Below are 18,102 nucleotides of genomic sequence, written 5' to 3'. Positions count from 1 at the left end.
TATGGTGGCGCCGGCTGCCCCCAAGTCTCCTGCGCTGGATTGCCAGTGTTCGTGGAGAAGGATGGCTGAAGAAGGATACCTGAAGGCAAAAAAGAAGTAAAATTGAATACTTACCTCAGTAGAGGGAAGACTTTGCATAGCCCAGAGGCTTTCCCCATCCTTCTCAACTCCACGGTCCAGTGATGGGACCCTCTGAACATATTCAACAAGAGCTCCTGTCTGTTTACAAGCACAGGTGCAAGTACAGCCTGCATAGTAGCATTGGGTTGCTCATGAATGGCTTTTAGCTTCGTGCTACTGAGCAGGCTGTTCTTACTCCTGTGTAGTGCAGCTGCGTTCGCACACGGACCAGATCGTAGCCACGAAGAAGATGCTCCCAGCGAGCGTTGGTGTAGTGTCTAGGTAACAAAGAAGCCTCTGGATCATCCTAAGACTTCCCTTTACTGAGGTAAGTATCTAACTTTATTTTTTTCTTCCCCCACAGGTTAGCTTTAAATTCACCTCCAGCCAATGCTGCCTGGGAAATGTATGCAAAAAGTCTCTCTGTAAATAGAACAGACTCCTAAATAAATTCTATTTTTATTTGATGGGTCTGCAAATTCCTCAAAAGCTGTGCTTCTAATAGTGGGCCTGAACTCATACTGACAAGTGCATGAAAAAAAAATAATTACATCACCCACTGCTTTACAAGTCTATCCTTCCCTGATATCATCGTTCATCCTCTGCATAAATACAGAGGTCAGAGCATGGCTGTAGTGATCGCTGAAATGTCCCATTCTGATCAGTCCCTACACTAATCCTGTACAATTCACTGCAATGTAAACATAATTATTATGCATGATATCTTTATTCAGAATAATCTTAGGCTTGTTGTAACCTGTGTTGGGAGCCCATATACCACTGAAGCGGAAACAAATTATGATATAATGTATGTGTAGTACAGATAATTACTAGAACATAAGTAGAAGTATATTCTCATATTTTTATTTTAAGTTATATAGTTTTTTTTTTATAACAATGCATCATTCTCTAATATTTGCATTTCACACACTATTCGGCATTCTAAATGATTTTGCAGAGCAGGCTAGTGAACTTTTGAACTGTTCTCTGCAGGGAAAAAAACAACAATACAGTGCCAGACACTTGAGATAACCAGCTTCAGAAGACAGAGCTCTCTGCGACTTTGGTTGTTTAGTTCAATGGCTCTTTTGCATAGATAACTGGAGTTTCTTAACTCTTCCTGTACTGGAAACAATATTAGACTTATGTCTCTGCTCTCTTAATGTTTTATGTCTTAGCTGTACTACACAGGCAGATCAATATATCATAATTTTTTTCGCTTTAGTGTCTCTTTAAAACCAGAATAACATCACCTTTTATTGCAGCATTGCAAAAAAAATAAAAAAAAATAAAGTATCTTGAGATCAGTGTGCAATGGGTTAAATGGATATATACTTTAAAGTAGAACTCTGATTTTGATGTACAATTTTTTTGGACTCCTGACCCATAAACAATACTAGTTTTACCAGCTGAGTGTGAATTTTGTCATGCTGTTCAGCATATAAAGTGTCAAAAAGGCCAAGTCACTAAAGTACTAAGTGGAAACACAGAGGTTTCAGTTAATGTTGCAGGCTTATATTAATGTTTATCTTCCTAGTTATATCCAGTTGTTTATATTATTGTACGTACCTAGGTGCTCACATTTATTGCATTTGTTAATTGGTCAAACCTTTATAGACAGTGCCCTTCTTTTTTTTTTATTATTATTATTTCTGGATATTTTATTTTTAGTTTTATTGCTTTTCTGAGCTTTTAACAGTGTTTATATCCTGCCTAATTATCTTTGTAGGGATCTTTAGTAGTGATGTGTGTCATCTGTAGCATGGCTTTTAAGCAGACAGCATGAATACGTTTTATAACAGAGCTCACCCTGGGGAGTGTATTTCTTAGAACTGCTTTTTCATTATTTCCTTTCTTTTTCTTGCATTATCCTATTGAGTAAATTATAATTCTTAAATCACAGATTGATTGAGGTAGAGCATATCTTCATTGTGGGATAGATTTTGACTAGACACCTGCACTATTCTAAACATGATTTTCTCTTTTGCTTTGCAGCAAAGTGCATTGACCATTACACCAAACAGTGTGTAGAGAACGCTGAGCTCCCTGAAGGAGAGCGAAAACAAGTAGATGAACGCTTAGAGGGGATAGTGAATAAAATGTTCCAGCGCTGCCTTGATGACCATAAATACAAACAGGCCATTGGTATTGCATTAGAAACCCGCCGACTGGATGTCTTCCAGAAAACCATTTTAGAATCTGTGAGTTCTGTGATTTTGTTCTGTAGATTTCTCTAAAAATCATCTTTAGAGTCTGTATAATTTAAGATTAAACTAAACACAAATTCTATTAGAAGACAAAATAAGTGAATAAAAGAAGCATTGTGGTGGGTAGAAGCAATTTTATGGACCAAAGGTGTTTGTAAAACCGCTTCTTTCCTTTCCTCTTTAGGTGCAGCTTTTATACTTGGACTGGTCTGGGGCTAAAAAATAAATCTACTTACACGTTTGCGCTTCCGTAACTGGGAGCGTTCTGTGTAGGTGCAGTACTTCTGTGTCTGCGCAGAACGCTCCAGGCCATGTGATTGCGAGCGGCGCGGAATCGCATGTGCAGAAAAATGTCGACCTGGCGAGGTCAGCATCTGCAACGGAGGGGACCACGGGACACTGGCTGTTGTAACCAAAGTTGTGGCGAGGGACAGATAGGCTACCAATAGATTTTGTATTTTTACCCCGGACCTGTCCTATAAAGTATGAAGAACAATAGATCATCTAGTGATATTGCCTAGCATTGACACAGTAGAAACCTATATATAAGGAGGGGTAAATTGGAGTATCCAGGAAGTTTGTTGTGACCAAGATGTAAGATCTTGATCTGCTAAGAGGAAATTAGCCAGGCAGTAAAGGGCTTAAAGCAGTAGGATCAGCCATACTATGCCAGGGAAAAAAACACATATAAGTAGATAAATACTTGATCTACTTACATAACACATGTATTATACTGTCCACGTTTTGATTTCAGTGAATGCTATATAGTAAATTACGAGAATTCTGTTCCTGGTGGGGGCCATGTCTTTTGCCCACAGTTAAGGCTAACTGGTGATGTCATTTCTGCCCTTTACTTTTTTCTTGTCTCCTCCAATCGCTGAGTCGCCTCAGCCTTGCTTGTAAACACAAGTGAGTAGGGGATTAGGTTTCAGATAAGAAGCTGGCAGGGAAATAAAAGGAAGAGGAGGAATAGTTTATAGATAAAAAGAACCCCCAGCATGCAATTCTTTGGCACGACTACTAAAGGGCCAGTGTTCCTTAAGTATGTGATAACTCCAAATCATAACAGCAGAAAAAGTTTTGAATGCATGCTTAGCATCTTAATCCCTTAATACACTCGGATCAGTTGCTGTTGAAATTTGATTTTTATGGTGATGATACCGCTTTAAAGGAACTGTAGTGAAAATAACATAATAAATGAAATTGCAAATGTTTTGTAATATTCATTTATAGATTATTTAGACAGTGTTTACCCATTGCAAAATCTTTCCTCTCCCTGATTTACATTCTGAAATTTGGAGCCTCTTTGGAAATAGAGAACAGCCTGTACTAACATCAAGCCGTGTGTGTTTCACTGTGTGCCATGGAAAGTTAGTTTTTGTTAGCTAGGACCCGCTAAGTCAAGCCTGGCGATTCCAGTTCCCAGAGGAGTGCAAAGCACTGGGGAGGATAGCAGAGCCACTCACCACTACACTACAGAAAGACTGTGGCTGTGCTCGTAGCACCAGCTTTGCCAGTAGGTTGTTAATTATTGGCTGTTGATTGGCTTTAAGTCTATATAGAGAGGTGCACAGCTGCAGGCAAGCATTGCTGTGCAGTGAGGTTTTTTTTATTATTTAATTCTCATACTTCAGTTTACTGTAGTCTCATAAGTGACTAGAAATTGAGTTGATTCCATCTATAATAATAATGTGACAATTACTTTCTAGTAGTAACCAGGGCTGTGGAGTCAGTACAAAAATCTTCCGACTCCGACTCCTCAGTTTATGAAACCACGACTCCGGGTACCCAAAATGGCTCCGACTCTCCGACTCCTTAGTCTAATACTTAACCACTTGAGGACCTAGCCTTTACCCCCCCTTAAGGACCAGCGCTGTTTTTTATGATCTGTGCTGGGTGGGCTCTGCAGCCCCCAGCACAGATCAGGTGGCATGCTGAGCGATCAGATCGCCCCCCTTTTTTCCCCCCTATGGGAATGATGTGCAGGGGGGGGGTCTGATCGCTCCGGTGGGCAGGCATGTTGCGGGGGGGGGGGGACCTCAAAGCCCCCCTCTGCGGCGACATTCCCCCCTCCCTCTCCTACCTGTCCCCCCTGGTGATCGGGGCTGCACAGGACGCTATCCGTCCTGTGCAGCCTGTGACAGGATGTCCTCTGTCACATGGCGGCGATCCCTGGCCGCTGATTGGCCGGGGATCGCCGATCTGCCTTACGGCGCTGCTGCGCAGCAGCGCCGTTCAATGTAAACAAAGGAGACATACGTCTCCTGCGTTTACATTTAGTCTGCGAGCCGCGATCAGCAGGCTATTCACAGAGACCCGCTCCGTGATCTAACCAGAAACGGCTGCTCGCGCGAGTGGCCTTTCCTGATCAATTAGGGAGGCACCTGGCGACGCAGATCTGCGTCGCTGGTCCTCCAGCTACCACTTTGGCGCCGCACGGTATGAGTGTGCGGTCGGCAAGTGGTTAACAGTGCTGTGGATTTTGTACAAAAATCATCCGACTCTGACTCCCATCAACGACTCCAAGTGCCCAAAATTGCTCCGACTCCTCGACTCCAACTCCGACTCTACAGCCCTGGTAGTAACCCTTCATGATTAATTTTGATTTGTTTTTTTGGTTTGAAATAAACATTATGCTGTGTTACTAAAATATCTGCATTATGTACATTGTTCATCTTCTTTCCTTCTAGAATGATGTCCCAGGAATGCTGGCATACAGCTTGAAGGTCTGCATGTCGTTAATGCAGAACAAACAGTTTAGGAATAAAGTTCTTAGAGTCTTGGTGCAAATGTACATGAACTTGGAGAAACCAGACTTTATCAATGTGTGCCAGGTAAACTCATTCATACATATGCTGCATAGAAAGCCAAGTATCAAATTCAACAAACATTCACACTTCATATAACATCTGCCATATTTGCAAATTCATTGTTATTTGCTGACGTTCGTTTTTTTTTTTTTTTTGTTTTTTTAATATGATGTTGAGCTCAGCAGTGAGGAGGGTTATTCAGTCAGGTTGATGGGGTAGCAGTTATATGAACCTTATATATAGTATATAACCTTATACATAGTGTTTCACCTTTTAAGCATTAGTTCAGTTAGTGGCTTGTCAGTGTTCAGGTAAGAACTACAAATCAAAATCCTATCAGATGGACAGTCCTCTCTTTAGCCACCCCTCTGCTGCACATAGTGGCCAGTCCTCTTTACCCATCTCTCTGCTGAACATAGTGGCCAGGCCTCTCTTTACCCACCCCTCTGCTGCACATAGTGGCCAGGCATCACAAATTACAGATTGAATTCCTAAATACTCAGTCCAAAGAGCTTCATGGAGTTCTTCTTTTTATGGATGAGTAAGTCATTCAAGCAAACCTGAATCGAAAAATGATGGGGTGAAAAAATGTAGTCCTACTGCTACATAGGACGCCCTTGAAACCCTCTGTCTTTTATAACATATAAATCACAAGGGTTTTTTCTATCAACAATAGTTTTCACGTTACATCCATATAAAGGAACTGTCATATATAAAATTGGCAGCCTACCAGTGCTGCCTGCATATACAACCCATGAAGTGTAAAATACACCCACCAGGCTCAAGAAGTAAAACCAAAAGGCGGCATGCGCATGCTGTCCTGGGTTTAATTTGCATCCCCTCATATGTATATTATCATTCTAATGATGAATACATGGCTGCCCCCATGTTATCACACGAGAATTCATAAAACACAAGTTTCATGTTTTTATTGTCTCAGCAGCTCCCATCCTAAACTTTTGAACTTTTCCTTTCCCTACACATTTAGTGCAGACGACAAACCAACAAACTGATTTAAACTGATAACGCGTATTAATCAATGGGCTAGTTCACACTTGAATGCGTTTTTCATGTGCAGAAAAAAACCTGACGTACTGCAGCATAATTCTGCACATTTTTTCAGTTTTCTCCATCAATTACAGCTGCTGTGAAAATGCACACTTTTTTGCATGCAAACACACATAGTGTGCAGAAAAAAAATGTCCAGAAGACAAGGGTAACTCTTGCCTTACAGTGAGTTAAAGAGAAACTGAACCCAGGTCTATGCAGGCTTGAGACGGTACACAATTATCTCATCATGTCGCGTCGGTTAAAGTACCCTTTGATTTCAATTTTTTGTTATAATTTGGTATAGGAATATCTGTATACAGGTAGTCCCTGACTTACGAACGCTTGACTTACGAACGACCCATCGATATGATCGGCATGGATTCTCTGTTGCCATGGGAACAAGCTCCCCAATTGTTTTTCAAATTTTTTAGAAAATCGATTTTAAAAAAATTAAATAAGAAATGGCTTTTTAACTTGTATAAACAGGTACAAAGGGCAGAGGTGACACAGAGGGGGACACTGGAGGCACAGAGGAGGTACAGGGGACAGAGATGGCACAATGTTCCAACTTAAGAACAGATTCAGGTTAAGAACGTACTTGCAGTCCCTATCTCGTTCATTAACCGAGGACAACAATAAAGTAGTTAACAATTTAATAATGTGTCACATATTTCCGGTTTGGAGATTTCAGGATACTTCGATGTCAGGAAAATATCCTGCAGTCTTGCTTCATGGTCTATAATTTAACCAGTTCACCCCCAAGTGGTTTTTACTCTAACGGACCAGAGCAAATTTCACCTGTCAGTGCTTCTCCCTTTTATTCCCTAATAACTTTTACTACTTATCACAACAAAATGATCTATACCTCGTTTTTTTCGCCACCAATTAGGCTTTCTGTGGGTAGTACATGTTGCTAAGAATTTTTTTATTCTAAATGCTGTTTAACGGGAAAAATTAGGAAATAATGGAAAAAATTCATTATATTTCTCAGTTTTCGGCCATTATAGTTTTAAAATTAAACGTTCTCCTGTGGTTAAAACCGACACATTTTGTTTGCCCAGTTGTCCCGATTATTAAACCGTTTAAATTATGGCCCTATCACAATGTATGGCGACAATATATTATGTGGAAATATAGGTGCTATTTTTCTGTTTCGCCCTGTCCATAATTACAAGCCCCTATGTAGTAAAGTTATAGTAATATTCCCTAATAAAACAATATATTTATCAAGTTTTGTTTTTTTATTTGGGGGGGGGGGGGGGGGGGGCTTTAGAAGTATAAGTTATTTATATTATTAATATAGTGTATGTGCCTGTATGTGTAATTTTACTTTTTGGCCACAAGATGGCTCTAGGAAACACATTCCCATTTAATAGGAAGGGTTCGCTTTTTTTTTTTTTTACACTTGGTTACATTGTGACGGCTTCCTGTTTTATGAATGCACGCGGCCATTGTTCGCGGCCACGTCTATTTATTCCAGGCATTGCCATTGGGTAGATGACCGCTCGGTCCTCTTCCCTAATCACGGAACGCGGTGATCCGACTGTAAACTGCGGCGGGAGTGGCGCGCATACGTGCGGATTGGAGGCGGGAGCAAGCGACTTATTAAAATGTCCTGTCGCCTTTACAGGGTAAAACAGGACGTTTTAATAAGTCAGATTGCCGTTAATAGGTTAATTTCATTTTTATCTTGACAGTGCCTCATCTTCTTAGACGACCCTCAGGCGGTTAGTGATATCTTGGAGAAGCTGGTAAAAGAGGAAAACCTGCTCATGGCTTATCAGATATGCTTTGACTTGTATGAGAGTGCTAGCCAGCAGTTCCTGTCTGCAGTCATACAGAATCTTCGCACAGTGGGATCCCCTATTCCGTCAGTTCCTGGCTCAACAAACACTGGCACAGTTTCTACTGCTACAAAAGACAGGTGATTACACCAATAACCAGTTTTGTTTTTCAATCATATTTTAAGGCACACTTTCTTCCAATGTACGGTAACATTGCAGATTGTGTAATTCTTTTTAACTTAAGTTTACAGTACTTTGCTGTGGACAGTGGCTATGCCTACAGTTCAGGACACATGGTTTACAACATAAAAATTACTGCTAATAGGTGTAAGCCTAAGATAACCATGTGATGTACAATACATGCAGCAGTAGACTATAAACAAAGATTTATTTTTTTTATTTTTTATTTTTTTTATTTTTTTTAGAAAAGATGGCTTTCTATCAAATCTTTGTTTATAGTCACATCAGAAATGCAGCGGAGATGTGTCCGTTTCTAAACACCACTAGCCAATGGTGTTGTCCATCATTGTTTTTAAGGGCACAGTGCACAGCAGATCACGTTCCCCCACACCCAGATTTCACTAGTGTTTCTCTTTAATGCAGAGTTGTGTCCTGTGGAGATCATGCTGTAGATTGGGCACATAGTTACCACTCCTCCATTCAATTGCTGGCCTCTGCTTTTGCTCTGCTGTGTACCTGCCTTATGCTGGGCATACACGGCTCGATTTTGCCACTCGATTTCTCCCGCTCGATCAATTCCCTGCTCGATTCTGCAGGAGATTCTCTTATCTTTCGCTCGTTTTTCTTATCTTTTTTCCATTGTCCAGTGCAGAATCGAGCGGCGAAACACTCGACCGTGCATTCCCAGCATTACATCTGAATTCCAAGTCCTTTAGGATGGCTGTATCCTCTTATTGTAGCATAATTCACAAAGCTTTGACACCTGTTTTCCTCTGTTTTCACTTTATCAATGTTACTGTTTTAAGCTCCCAAGGAGCAAAAATATAATATAATAATAAAGTAAGAAAGTAATATTGAAATGAAGTTAATCAGGAACCACTTACAGAGTGATCATTTTGCTTTTAAATGTACTGAAAGGTTTATTTTTTTTATCAATCAGGTGATAAGTCATTTATGAGAAGTTTTGTGAATAGAGCCCATTGTAGCATGTTTTCCACCTCACAGAACTGGAGCAGCGGATGTGGGACAAGCAATAAAGGGGGGACCACACTAGTGGTTAGACCAACCAGAGGAAAGTGGTGATGGCCAGACCACCAGAGATAATCGGCTTGCAGGTGGAAGCAGCGATGATGCAGTAAATCCTTACTGGACAAGGATCTTTGTAGCGATCCCAAGCCGAAGCTTGGAATCAAAATAAGATACTCCCCTGAAGAGAGGAAAGCCTCAGGATCCTATTGAGGCTTCCCTCGGTGGTCTGATGTCCCCCATCGCTGAGTGCGGCCCCTCTCCACATCGGGGCCGCACTGCTCTTCTTCTTGCAGTATGGCCGCACATACACAGTAGCACAGAGCCCATGGCTCCGGCTTACTGTGCGTGCATGTGCGGGCTCACGCAGCCTTACTGTAAAAAGAGAAGCTGCGTGGCCCTGATATGATTAACGACAATCCCTAATCTTTCGGAATCCATACTCCGCAACGGAGAACATCAGAGCAGGGAGGGAAGCCTCAATAGGATCCTGAGGCTTCCCTCTGTTTAGGTAAATATCTCAATTTGTACCTGAGATTTAGCCTGGCTGTACTTTCTACACTTGATGTGGTGTGATTTGGAACATTTGCACCGCATTGGTGCATCTCGTGTTCTAGCTTTACCCAAGAAAAAAACAAAATCGGCACACTTCCTTTGTACGTATGAGATTACTGTGGAAGTTGCATGGTGATGCACTGCAGTTTCTGCATTAGCCAGAGTACCTTTGTTGCATTGCAGGCAGTGTGTCACATTCCGTTGACTGTAATGGCCATTAACACGAGCTGCGGTAACAAGAGTACCATGACGCAATGTAACGCAGTCGCAGTAAGTGTAAAAGTGCTATTACAGTTGAGTCAACCATTTTTGTCCATTCTCTTAAGTAAAAATATGGTGCTTAGTTCATACACAGCTTGGTTTATATTATTTAACTAAACAAATCTTTTAAACTATTTTTTTATCTGTGGAAAAAAGCGATATAATTTATGGGAGCTAGGATTGCCAAAGAAAGTAATAAGTCTGCTTTAATGAGATGTGAACACAAATGGAAGGAATCCTGGCAGAAGAATTTACTATATTTATATATATTTACTTGACGGACGAATATCTTTTTTCATCCGAACTGTTTAAGTCCGGAACTAAAGGGAATTGTTAGTCAGTGAATAATAAAAAGTGAACAGAAAACTAAAGCTACCCACAGACTGTTACTGTTGACCAAAACAATCACTGGGGATTGTCTGAGTGGCAGTATGAGAGTAAGAGCTGCAGGCACACTACTCTACTCCCGGCCAAGCTGGATGTTCTGCTCTTTGCAGTGGGGAGGACAAGTGAGCTTGCCCCTAATCACCACCTTCTTACTTCATATGATTCTACACTCATAGGACCCATATGCAATTCAATATTTCTCCTAGGTGATGTTTTACACCTTGTCAATAAAATGCCTTTGAGACCAGCAAGCAAGCACATAGTCCAAAATTATTTAATGGTATTTTTCAGCACTCTGCAATTCAAAAAGTAAGTGAAAAGTGCTGTCAAAATTATACTGAGTATTTTCATGCTTGCTGGTGGCATTAAGGGCATGTTACTGATAAAGAGTGAAACTATCAAGTAGTAAATAAAGTGAATCGGATAACGGCTGCCATAGTCTCTTATCATGGAAGGTCCCAAGACTTCTCTGGAACTTCCTTAATGCTCTGTTACTGCCTCTCTTATTCTGTTAGACGTGTCTATATTTTTAAACCCCCAGTTCAGTCCTCCAGTGGTTTTTCTTATGCTGGGGATACACGGGTCGACCGGCGGCTCGATTAGCCGCCGGATCGACCCCAACTGCGTCCCTGCTCGTCCGCGCGTGTGCGTATCGATTACCGCTCGCCCCCGCCGGCGCTTCCTTGTCAGTGCTCGATTCCCTGCCATTGTCCGCAGGCGGGAATCAAGCGGACGGGGGTCGAGCGGCTTGATCGGGCCAGCTGAATATTATCAGCTGGCCGGATCAGCTGGTCGATACATGGTACAGAAACGTACCGTGTATCCCCAGCATTAGATTTGTGGACACACACACAATTTGTAGAGCTTATTTATATCTGTGTGGAAATTCCTTGTTTAGCTGATGCCAAGGCAGGTCCATACTTGCAAGGATCATGTTTGTTTTCCCTGCCTGGGAATCTGCATTAGATCTGATAGCCCATGTAAATCAGTGGGCTTCTTCACATTTATTGTGATTTCTGCATGGGAGAAAAAAACTTGCAGCAACCACTCATGTTGTAATATAGACACTTGCGCATGTTGTCCACATGCTACAAGTCATAACTAATCTGGTATTCAGACAATGGCCACTTCCTACATTGCTTTATGTTCCTGTTACAGGCTGCAGACTTTAAACATAGATTCAGACATGAAGGTTCCCTTCCAGCCTGAGCAATCGTTTAATATAGACACTGGGAGCAGCCACACCCATGGAAAATGAAAGTGACCTCCACTTTGTTGCTTCTGTTCATGTAATCAGAATTCAAGACATGATTTTTAGCTGCAAAAGTAACATTTTTTTCACACAAAGGAAACATTTTATCACACTGACATCTAAGCTTTTAGATGGTGCTTTTAGATAAGTGTCTGGACGTTTGACGCTTTCACACAAACCCTCAAGGCCCACCTCTCCAAAGCTGTGTACCCATGTTCTTTTCCATTGCATCACTTCATCATTAATTAGCTGCTGTAACCTGTGTTTTTACCTACCATATTATGCTCCCCTTCATTTTCTACTCTGATGTCACAGCTTACAACTGTTATGTAGGTAGTTTGCAATTTGCACCTTTTATTATTTACGGTACAAATCTGTGTAATATGCTGCAGTTTCATAAATAAATAAAGATAATGATAAACACTGAAACGTAAGAATCACGGCATCATCCTTGCAGCTGCTATATTTCATTGGTCCATTTTCAAGCTGCATGAATTAGCATAAAGCTTGCATGCTCCATTTCCAAGCTGCATGAATTATTACCATCTCATTGACCGTACTAGTTAAACAGTTGGGAAGAGGACATAACAAAATACGAACGGTCTTCCCTCTTCTTCTAAGGTAACCTGTTGTTAGGTAACAGGAAGTTTTTATAAATGCAGTAGAGAACAAGAAAGCTTTTCAAATTCTGAGAGGAAATTTAAACCAAAGAAGAATTTGAACTTTTTCGTAAATATAGGTTCAAAAGAAGGTAACCAGAAAAAAAGCAATTTGCATAAAATAAAAACAAAAACCGATCCTTCTAATGTTAAGTCAACTGCTGCAAAACCCTCAACTGTGAAGAAAACCAGGATTACGACCTGGTAATTCTATTTTTGACAACCCTCCAGGACAGTGACATTGACATGCTTAACGGGTGGGAACTAGGGACTGTCCTGGAGGGTTGTCAGAAATAGAATTACCAGGTCGTAATCCTGGTTTTTTCATCCAACCCTCCAGGACAGTAACATTGAGATGATAAACAAGGAATCACCCACCTTAGGGCGGGACCACAGCCTGTAGAACTTTCCTCCCGAAGAACTGTTCTCCTGCTGTCATCAGATCTAGACGGTAATGTCTGATGAACGTTTTGACACTCCTCCATGTTGCTGCCCGGCAGATCTCCGATGCCGAAGCCCCAGCTCTATAGGCCCAGGAGGTTGCCATAGCTCTAGTAGAGTGTGCTGTGATCTCTTTAGGTGACTCCAACTACCTCAATTTGTAAGCTTCCTCAATACAAACCTTGAGCCATCTTGCTATCGAAGCTTTTGTCATTTTTTCTCCCACTTTATTTCCAGTGAAATTGACAAATAACCTGTCTGTTTTCCTGAGTTGCTTCACTCTTTTTAAGTATATTAGTAAGCACCTCCTTACATCCAGCTTGTGCCACTGCTTCTCTTTTGGATGAACTGCTTTATTGCAGAAGGTAGGCAATATTATCTCTTGCCCCCTATTAGACACCGATGATACTTTTGGTAAAAAATCAGTTACCGTCTTCAATATCACTCGGTCTTCAAATATAGAACAGAATTGTTCATCACTGCTTAGTGCCTCTAATTCGCTTACTCTTTTTGCAGAGGTAATAGCTACTAAGAATATGGTTTTAATTGTAAGATTCCTTAAAGTGGATCCGAGATGAACTTTTACTCCTTGCATAATTGTGTTCCTTACATATAGTTTATAGGGCATTCCTTAAGCCAAATACTTGTTTTGTTTTAATACCCTAATTTCCTTTAAACTAAACAAGCCACACCCACAGCTTCTCCAGAGTGCCTTGGCGCTTGCAAGGGATTGTGGGATTTCAGTCTGGGCAGGTGAAAAAGGTGTTACTAGCTATAGATTTCAGAGGCAGAGTTTTCACAATCTGAGAGCTGCAGTGCAGATACAGATCAGTTGCCTGTGTAATGGAGGATATAAGAGTGGAGTTTTCACAGAATATGCAGATTAGCATGCCTAGATACAGATAAGCTTGCGTGTGTGTGTGATTTGTGTAATAGTGACAAGCAGAAAACATGTCTGCTCCCATTGTATCACAGGAAAAAATATTAATATACTGTTGAAGCTGTTTGAAGATAGATTTGCTGTGTAAACTATCTAAACTTTAGATAAGATTAATAGACAAGTCGCTTGCTATATTTAGTTTTTCATCTCGGATCCGCTTTAACGAAATTTCTTCTAGAGGTTCGAATGGCTCTTCCATAAGTACATTGAGAACTAAAGATAGGTCCCACCTAGGACATGATTTCTTAACTATTGGCCTTGATCTTTCTACTGATTTCATAAATCTGATCACCAGGGGATCTAAGGCTAATTTCTTATCAACGAAAACAGAAATTGCTGCTACTTGTACCTTAATTGTACTTAAGGCCAAACCCCTCTCAATTCCATCTTGCAGGAACTCAAGAATTGTCGGTAATTTATTGTCTTTAACTTTATTTCTCTTTTTCCAGTCTAAAAAAGTCTTCCAATACTTAGAATAGATCGATCTGGTTACTTTCTTTCTGCTATTCAGAATAGTCTTGATCACTCTGTCTGACAAGCCCTTGGACTTCAGAACATCCCTTTCAGAAACCACGCTTTTAGATGCAGATTTGGAACATGTACCCATCTGTGTTCCTCTTGATCTAAAAGTAATTCCTCCTGAGGGAGGAGTAAAGGATCTTGTTTCAGCATTTTTAGTAACAACGGGTACCATGATCGTTTTGGCCAATCTGGTGCTATTAATATCAGTCATTCTGGACAGTTTCAACTTCTGTAATACAAGAGGAATCAAGGGGATTGGTGGAAAGGCATATGCTTTGCTGAAGATCCAATCTTGGGCCAACGCATCTATTGCACATGCTCCCTTTGGATCCAGAGAGAAAAACCTTCTGCACTGAGAGTTCGTCTGATTGGCAAAAAGGTCTATTTCGGGCCACCCCCATCTGGCCATTATTATTCTGAATACTTCTGGGTTGAGCATCAGCTCGGAATTTTACAGTCTTTGTCTGCTTAGAAGGTCGGCCATTCAATTTAATGTCCCTTTCAGATGGACTGCTGTTAACGATAGCAGATTCAGCTCTGCTCAATCTAAGATCTTCAGTGACATTTCTAGGAGTTTTCTGGACCTTGTCCCTCCTTGTTTGTTCAGATAGGCTTCTACTGTTATGTTGTCTGAACGAACCTGAAGATGATGCCCCTTTAGACACTCTGATGCTTGTAATAGGGCCATCTGAACTGCCTTAATTTCTCTGAAGTTGGATGACTCTTTCCTTACTGGGTCTGTCCATGACCCTTGCAGGTATAGTCCATCCACGTGGGCTCCCCAACCCATCAAACTTGCGTCTGTTGTTATAATCTTTGTTGGGGGAGACCTCCATAGTCTTCCTAACTGAAGATTTTTTTATATCTATCCACCAAGACAGTGATTCCTTTACCCAGGTTGGTATTGATAACACTCTTTCTAAATCATCCTGATTTCTGTTCCAGTTTTCCAGTAGCCAGTTCTGGAGAACTCTTACGTGAGCCAATGCCCAATCTACTGCTGGTGCTGTTGAGGTTAGTAGACCCACTATACTCATGCACTGCCGTACTGAGATGGCGTCTGCCTCTAGAAGGCTGACTATTGTCGACTGTACTTTTGTGACCTTGTCCTCTGGCAAGAACAGTCTTTGAAGGGGTGAATTTATTATGAACCCCAAAAATTTGATCACCTGGGATGGATCCAGATGTGACTTTTGGTAATTTACTAACCAACCCAGGGTTTCTAACTGACCTAACACCCTCTTCAGATCTCTTTGAAGAAGTACTGCATTGTCTGCTAGAACTAATAGATTGTCCAGATAAGGGATTATTATAATGTTCTGGAGATGAAGATTTCCTACCACCTCTGCCATTACTTTCGTAAACACTCTTGGTGCTGAAGATATTCCGAAAGGAAGGCACGAGAATTGATAATACAGCACTCCACCGTCTCCTTGTACACTGACTCTTAGGTACTTTTGAGACTCCCTTCTGATTGGGATGTGCCAATAAGCGTCTGTCAGATCTATGTTCACCATAAACACGTCTGCACTCAGTAAGTTTCTCATCGTATACACAGTTTCCATTCTGAACTTTTCGTAGACAATAAAGGGGTTCAGTGGTTTTAAGTTCAGAATCATTCTGAATTTTCCTGTTGGCTTTTTGATCAGAAAAATTCGAGAATAGAACCCTCGGTTTCTTTCCTGAGGTGGTACCTCTTTTATGACATTTCTGTCCATCATGTCTCTCAGTAATTCCTGTAATGCCATCCTGGCTTCTCTGTCTTTCGGCATTAAAGTCTTTACAAAACTCACCGGGGGCTTTTTTATGAATCTTATCTTGTACCCGTCTTTTATTAGGTCTAAAATGAATTGATTCGAGTTTATCTTTCTCCACTCTGGATAAAAGCGAGATAACCTGCCCCCTACCTTCAGCCTGGCGTCACTGGTGCTTGCTTTGGGGCTCCGCTGGCTTATGGCGCGGAGTCCTCCTAGGCCCTTCCTTATTAATTGGCCAAGTCCTTCTTTTTTGGACCCCTTTATCTCTCGCCTGGTTATTACGGCGAAAAAAGGGCCTATTCGGCTTGAATTTCTTTTTCTTCGGAAAGGATAATTTCCTGCTTGCCGTCTTCTCCAAGACTTCTTGGAGCTGAGGGCCAAATAACAGATCCCCCGTAAAGGGTAGATTACATGCCTTAGACTTGGATGATTGGCTACCGTCCCATGTCTTGAGCCACAGATTTCTGCGGGCATTATTAACTAGTGCTGTTGTCTTTGCTGTAACTCTTAGTGACTCTGTTGAAGCATCAGTAACATAATTATTAGATTTCTTAACGACACTCAGAGCTTCTAAAATGTCCTTTTTAGGAGCATCAGTTTTGACTAATTCTTCCACCCTCTCTATCCATAATAAAGTGGTCCTAGAGACACAGGTGGTGGCTGCAGCAGGCTTAAAGTTAGTTACTGCTGCTGTACAAGCTTTTTTAAGTGACAAATCAATTTTCTTGTCTGCTGGGTCTTTAAGGAAACCCAAATCCTCAAAAGCAAGTTAATTCTCCCTATTCATTAGACTGAACACTGCGTCTAACTTGGGACAACCTTCCCATAGTTTTGCATCTTCTTCTGAAAAGGGGAATCTCTTTCTAAACCCTCTGGAAATAAAACGTTTTTTCTCTGGGTATTTCCATTGCGTATTAATTAGGTTTTTTGTTGAGAGATGTACAGGAAAATTTAAATGTGGTGTGGGATCCATACCAGAATATAACTTATCATGTATGGACACAGGAGCGGGAGTGGTCTGAGTAATATTCAAGGTAGTGTGAATAGCCTGCACTAATTCATCAGTCTCTTCCACCGGAAATCTGAATCTTGAATGCATAAGTTTCTCATCCGCATCACTTTGATCTGACGTATCATCCTGTGATAAATCCCTGTTAACCTGTCCTCCAGGAAGAACATCCTGTATTTCCTCTTCTTCTTCATCTGAAGAAATTAAACGTCTTGTAGTCTTTACAAGAGCTTTTCTTGGCTTAGGATTCTCCTTGGGAATAACTGCCACAGGAGGTACCACAGGAGTTGACCCTGTAGGCAGATTTTCCCTGAATGCTCTAAATGTCTCTACCATTTCATGCCTCATGGTAGTCATAAACTCTTTGCAGGAGGCAGTATTCTCTTCATTAATTAACTTTATAATACATCCTTGGCAAGATGATTTGGTCCAGCTAGTTGGCAAAACAACCTTACAGACAAGGCAACTCCTGGACCTGTTAGAGCTATCGGATAAGTCCGAAGTCTCCTGAAAAACATATGAAGAGAATAATACCATGAGATTAATTACTATAATTCATTAAAGCCTGTAATTAATCACATAAATCTTTTCCTGAACAGATGTGATGTTTATTCATATATACTCTGTATATATACTGAGCTGTTTAACATGAAAAAGGAATATCATATTATCTGTAAAATAAGCTTAAGTACAGCAATCAGACAGATAATTTAGGATGCATACCAACTCAAGTGTAGCTCATCTAGACAGAATGTAGATGCATCCAGCTGCTAAAATATATTGCAGGAAAGAGAGAGGGAAAAATATTTATTTTTATTTTTTGAAACTTAATATATTTGGTAATACTGCACCAATAAATCCCTGATTCCTGCAAACTTAGCAGGAAAAACATCCAACATTATATGCAGCTAACCCAGTAACCAGCTCACTCCACACAATGAATGCACCATGTAGTTAACATTCATTCAGGTAGCTATGCAACAATTACTTATGCAAAACACATTGAGCTGCACAAAAAACAATCAGTCACATGTGAACTAATGCTTTTCTGAACTACCATACTTATACTGGTAACAGACCTATTGCTCCATTTAAGTAATCAATCACAAAGTAGTCAAACATGCTTTTTCTGAGCTATTAAT

The 18,102-nt window shown here is 40.8% G+C and overlaps 1 protein-coding gene across 1 annotated transcript in view; it reads left to right on the top strand.

Annotated features, from left to right (window-relative positions):
• PSMD1 (proteasome 26S subunit, non-ATPase 1) overlaps positions 1 to 18,102 on the top strand; it is a 161,022-nt gene that overhangs the window by 29,538 nt on the left and 113,382 nt on the right. Inside the window, exons 5-7 of the mRNA XM_068281284.1 lie at positions 2,116 to 2,321; positions 5,018 to 5,161; positions 7,885 to 8,111. Coding sequence (XP_068137385.1) covers positions 2,116 to 2,321; positions 5,018 to 5,161; positions 7,885 to 8,111 — 577 coding nt within the window. The remainder of the gene's footprint in view (positions 1 to 2,115; positions 2,322 to 5,017; positions 5,162 to 7,884; positions 8,112 to 18,102) is intronic.

This window comes from Hyperolius riggenbachi, chromosome 4 (assembly GCF_040937935.1).
Source record: "Hyperolius riggenbachi isolate aHypRig1 chromosome 4, aHypRig1.pri, whole genome shotgun sequence".
NCBI classification, from domain to species: domain Eukaryota; kingdom Metazoa; phylum Chordata; class Amphibia; order Anura; family Hyperoliidae; genus Hyperolius; species Hyperolius riggenbachi.
This window is presented reverse-complemented; position numbering and strand designations above follow the sequence as displayed.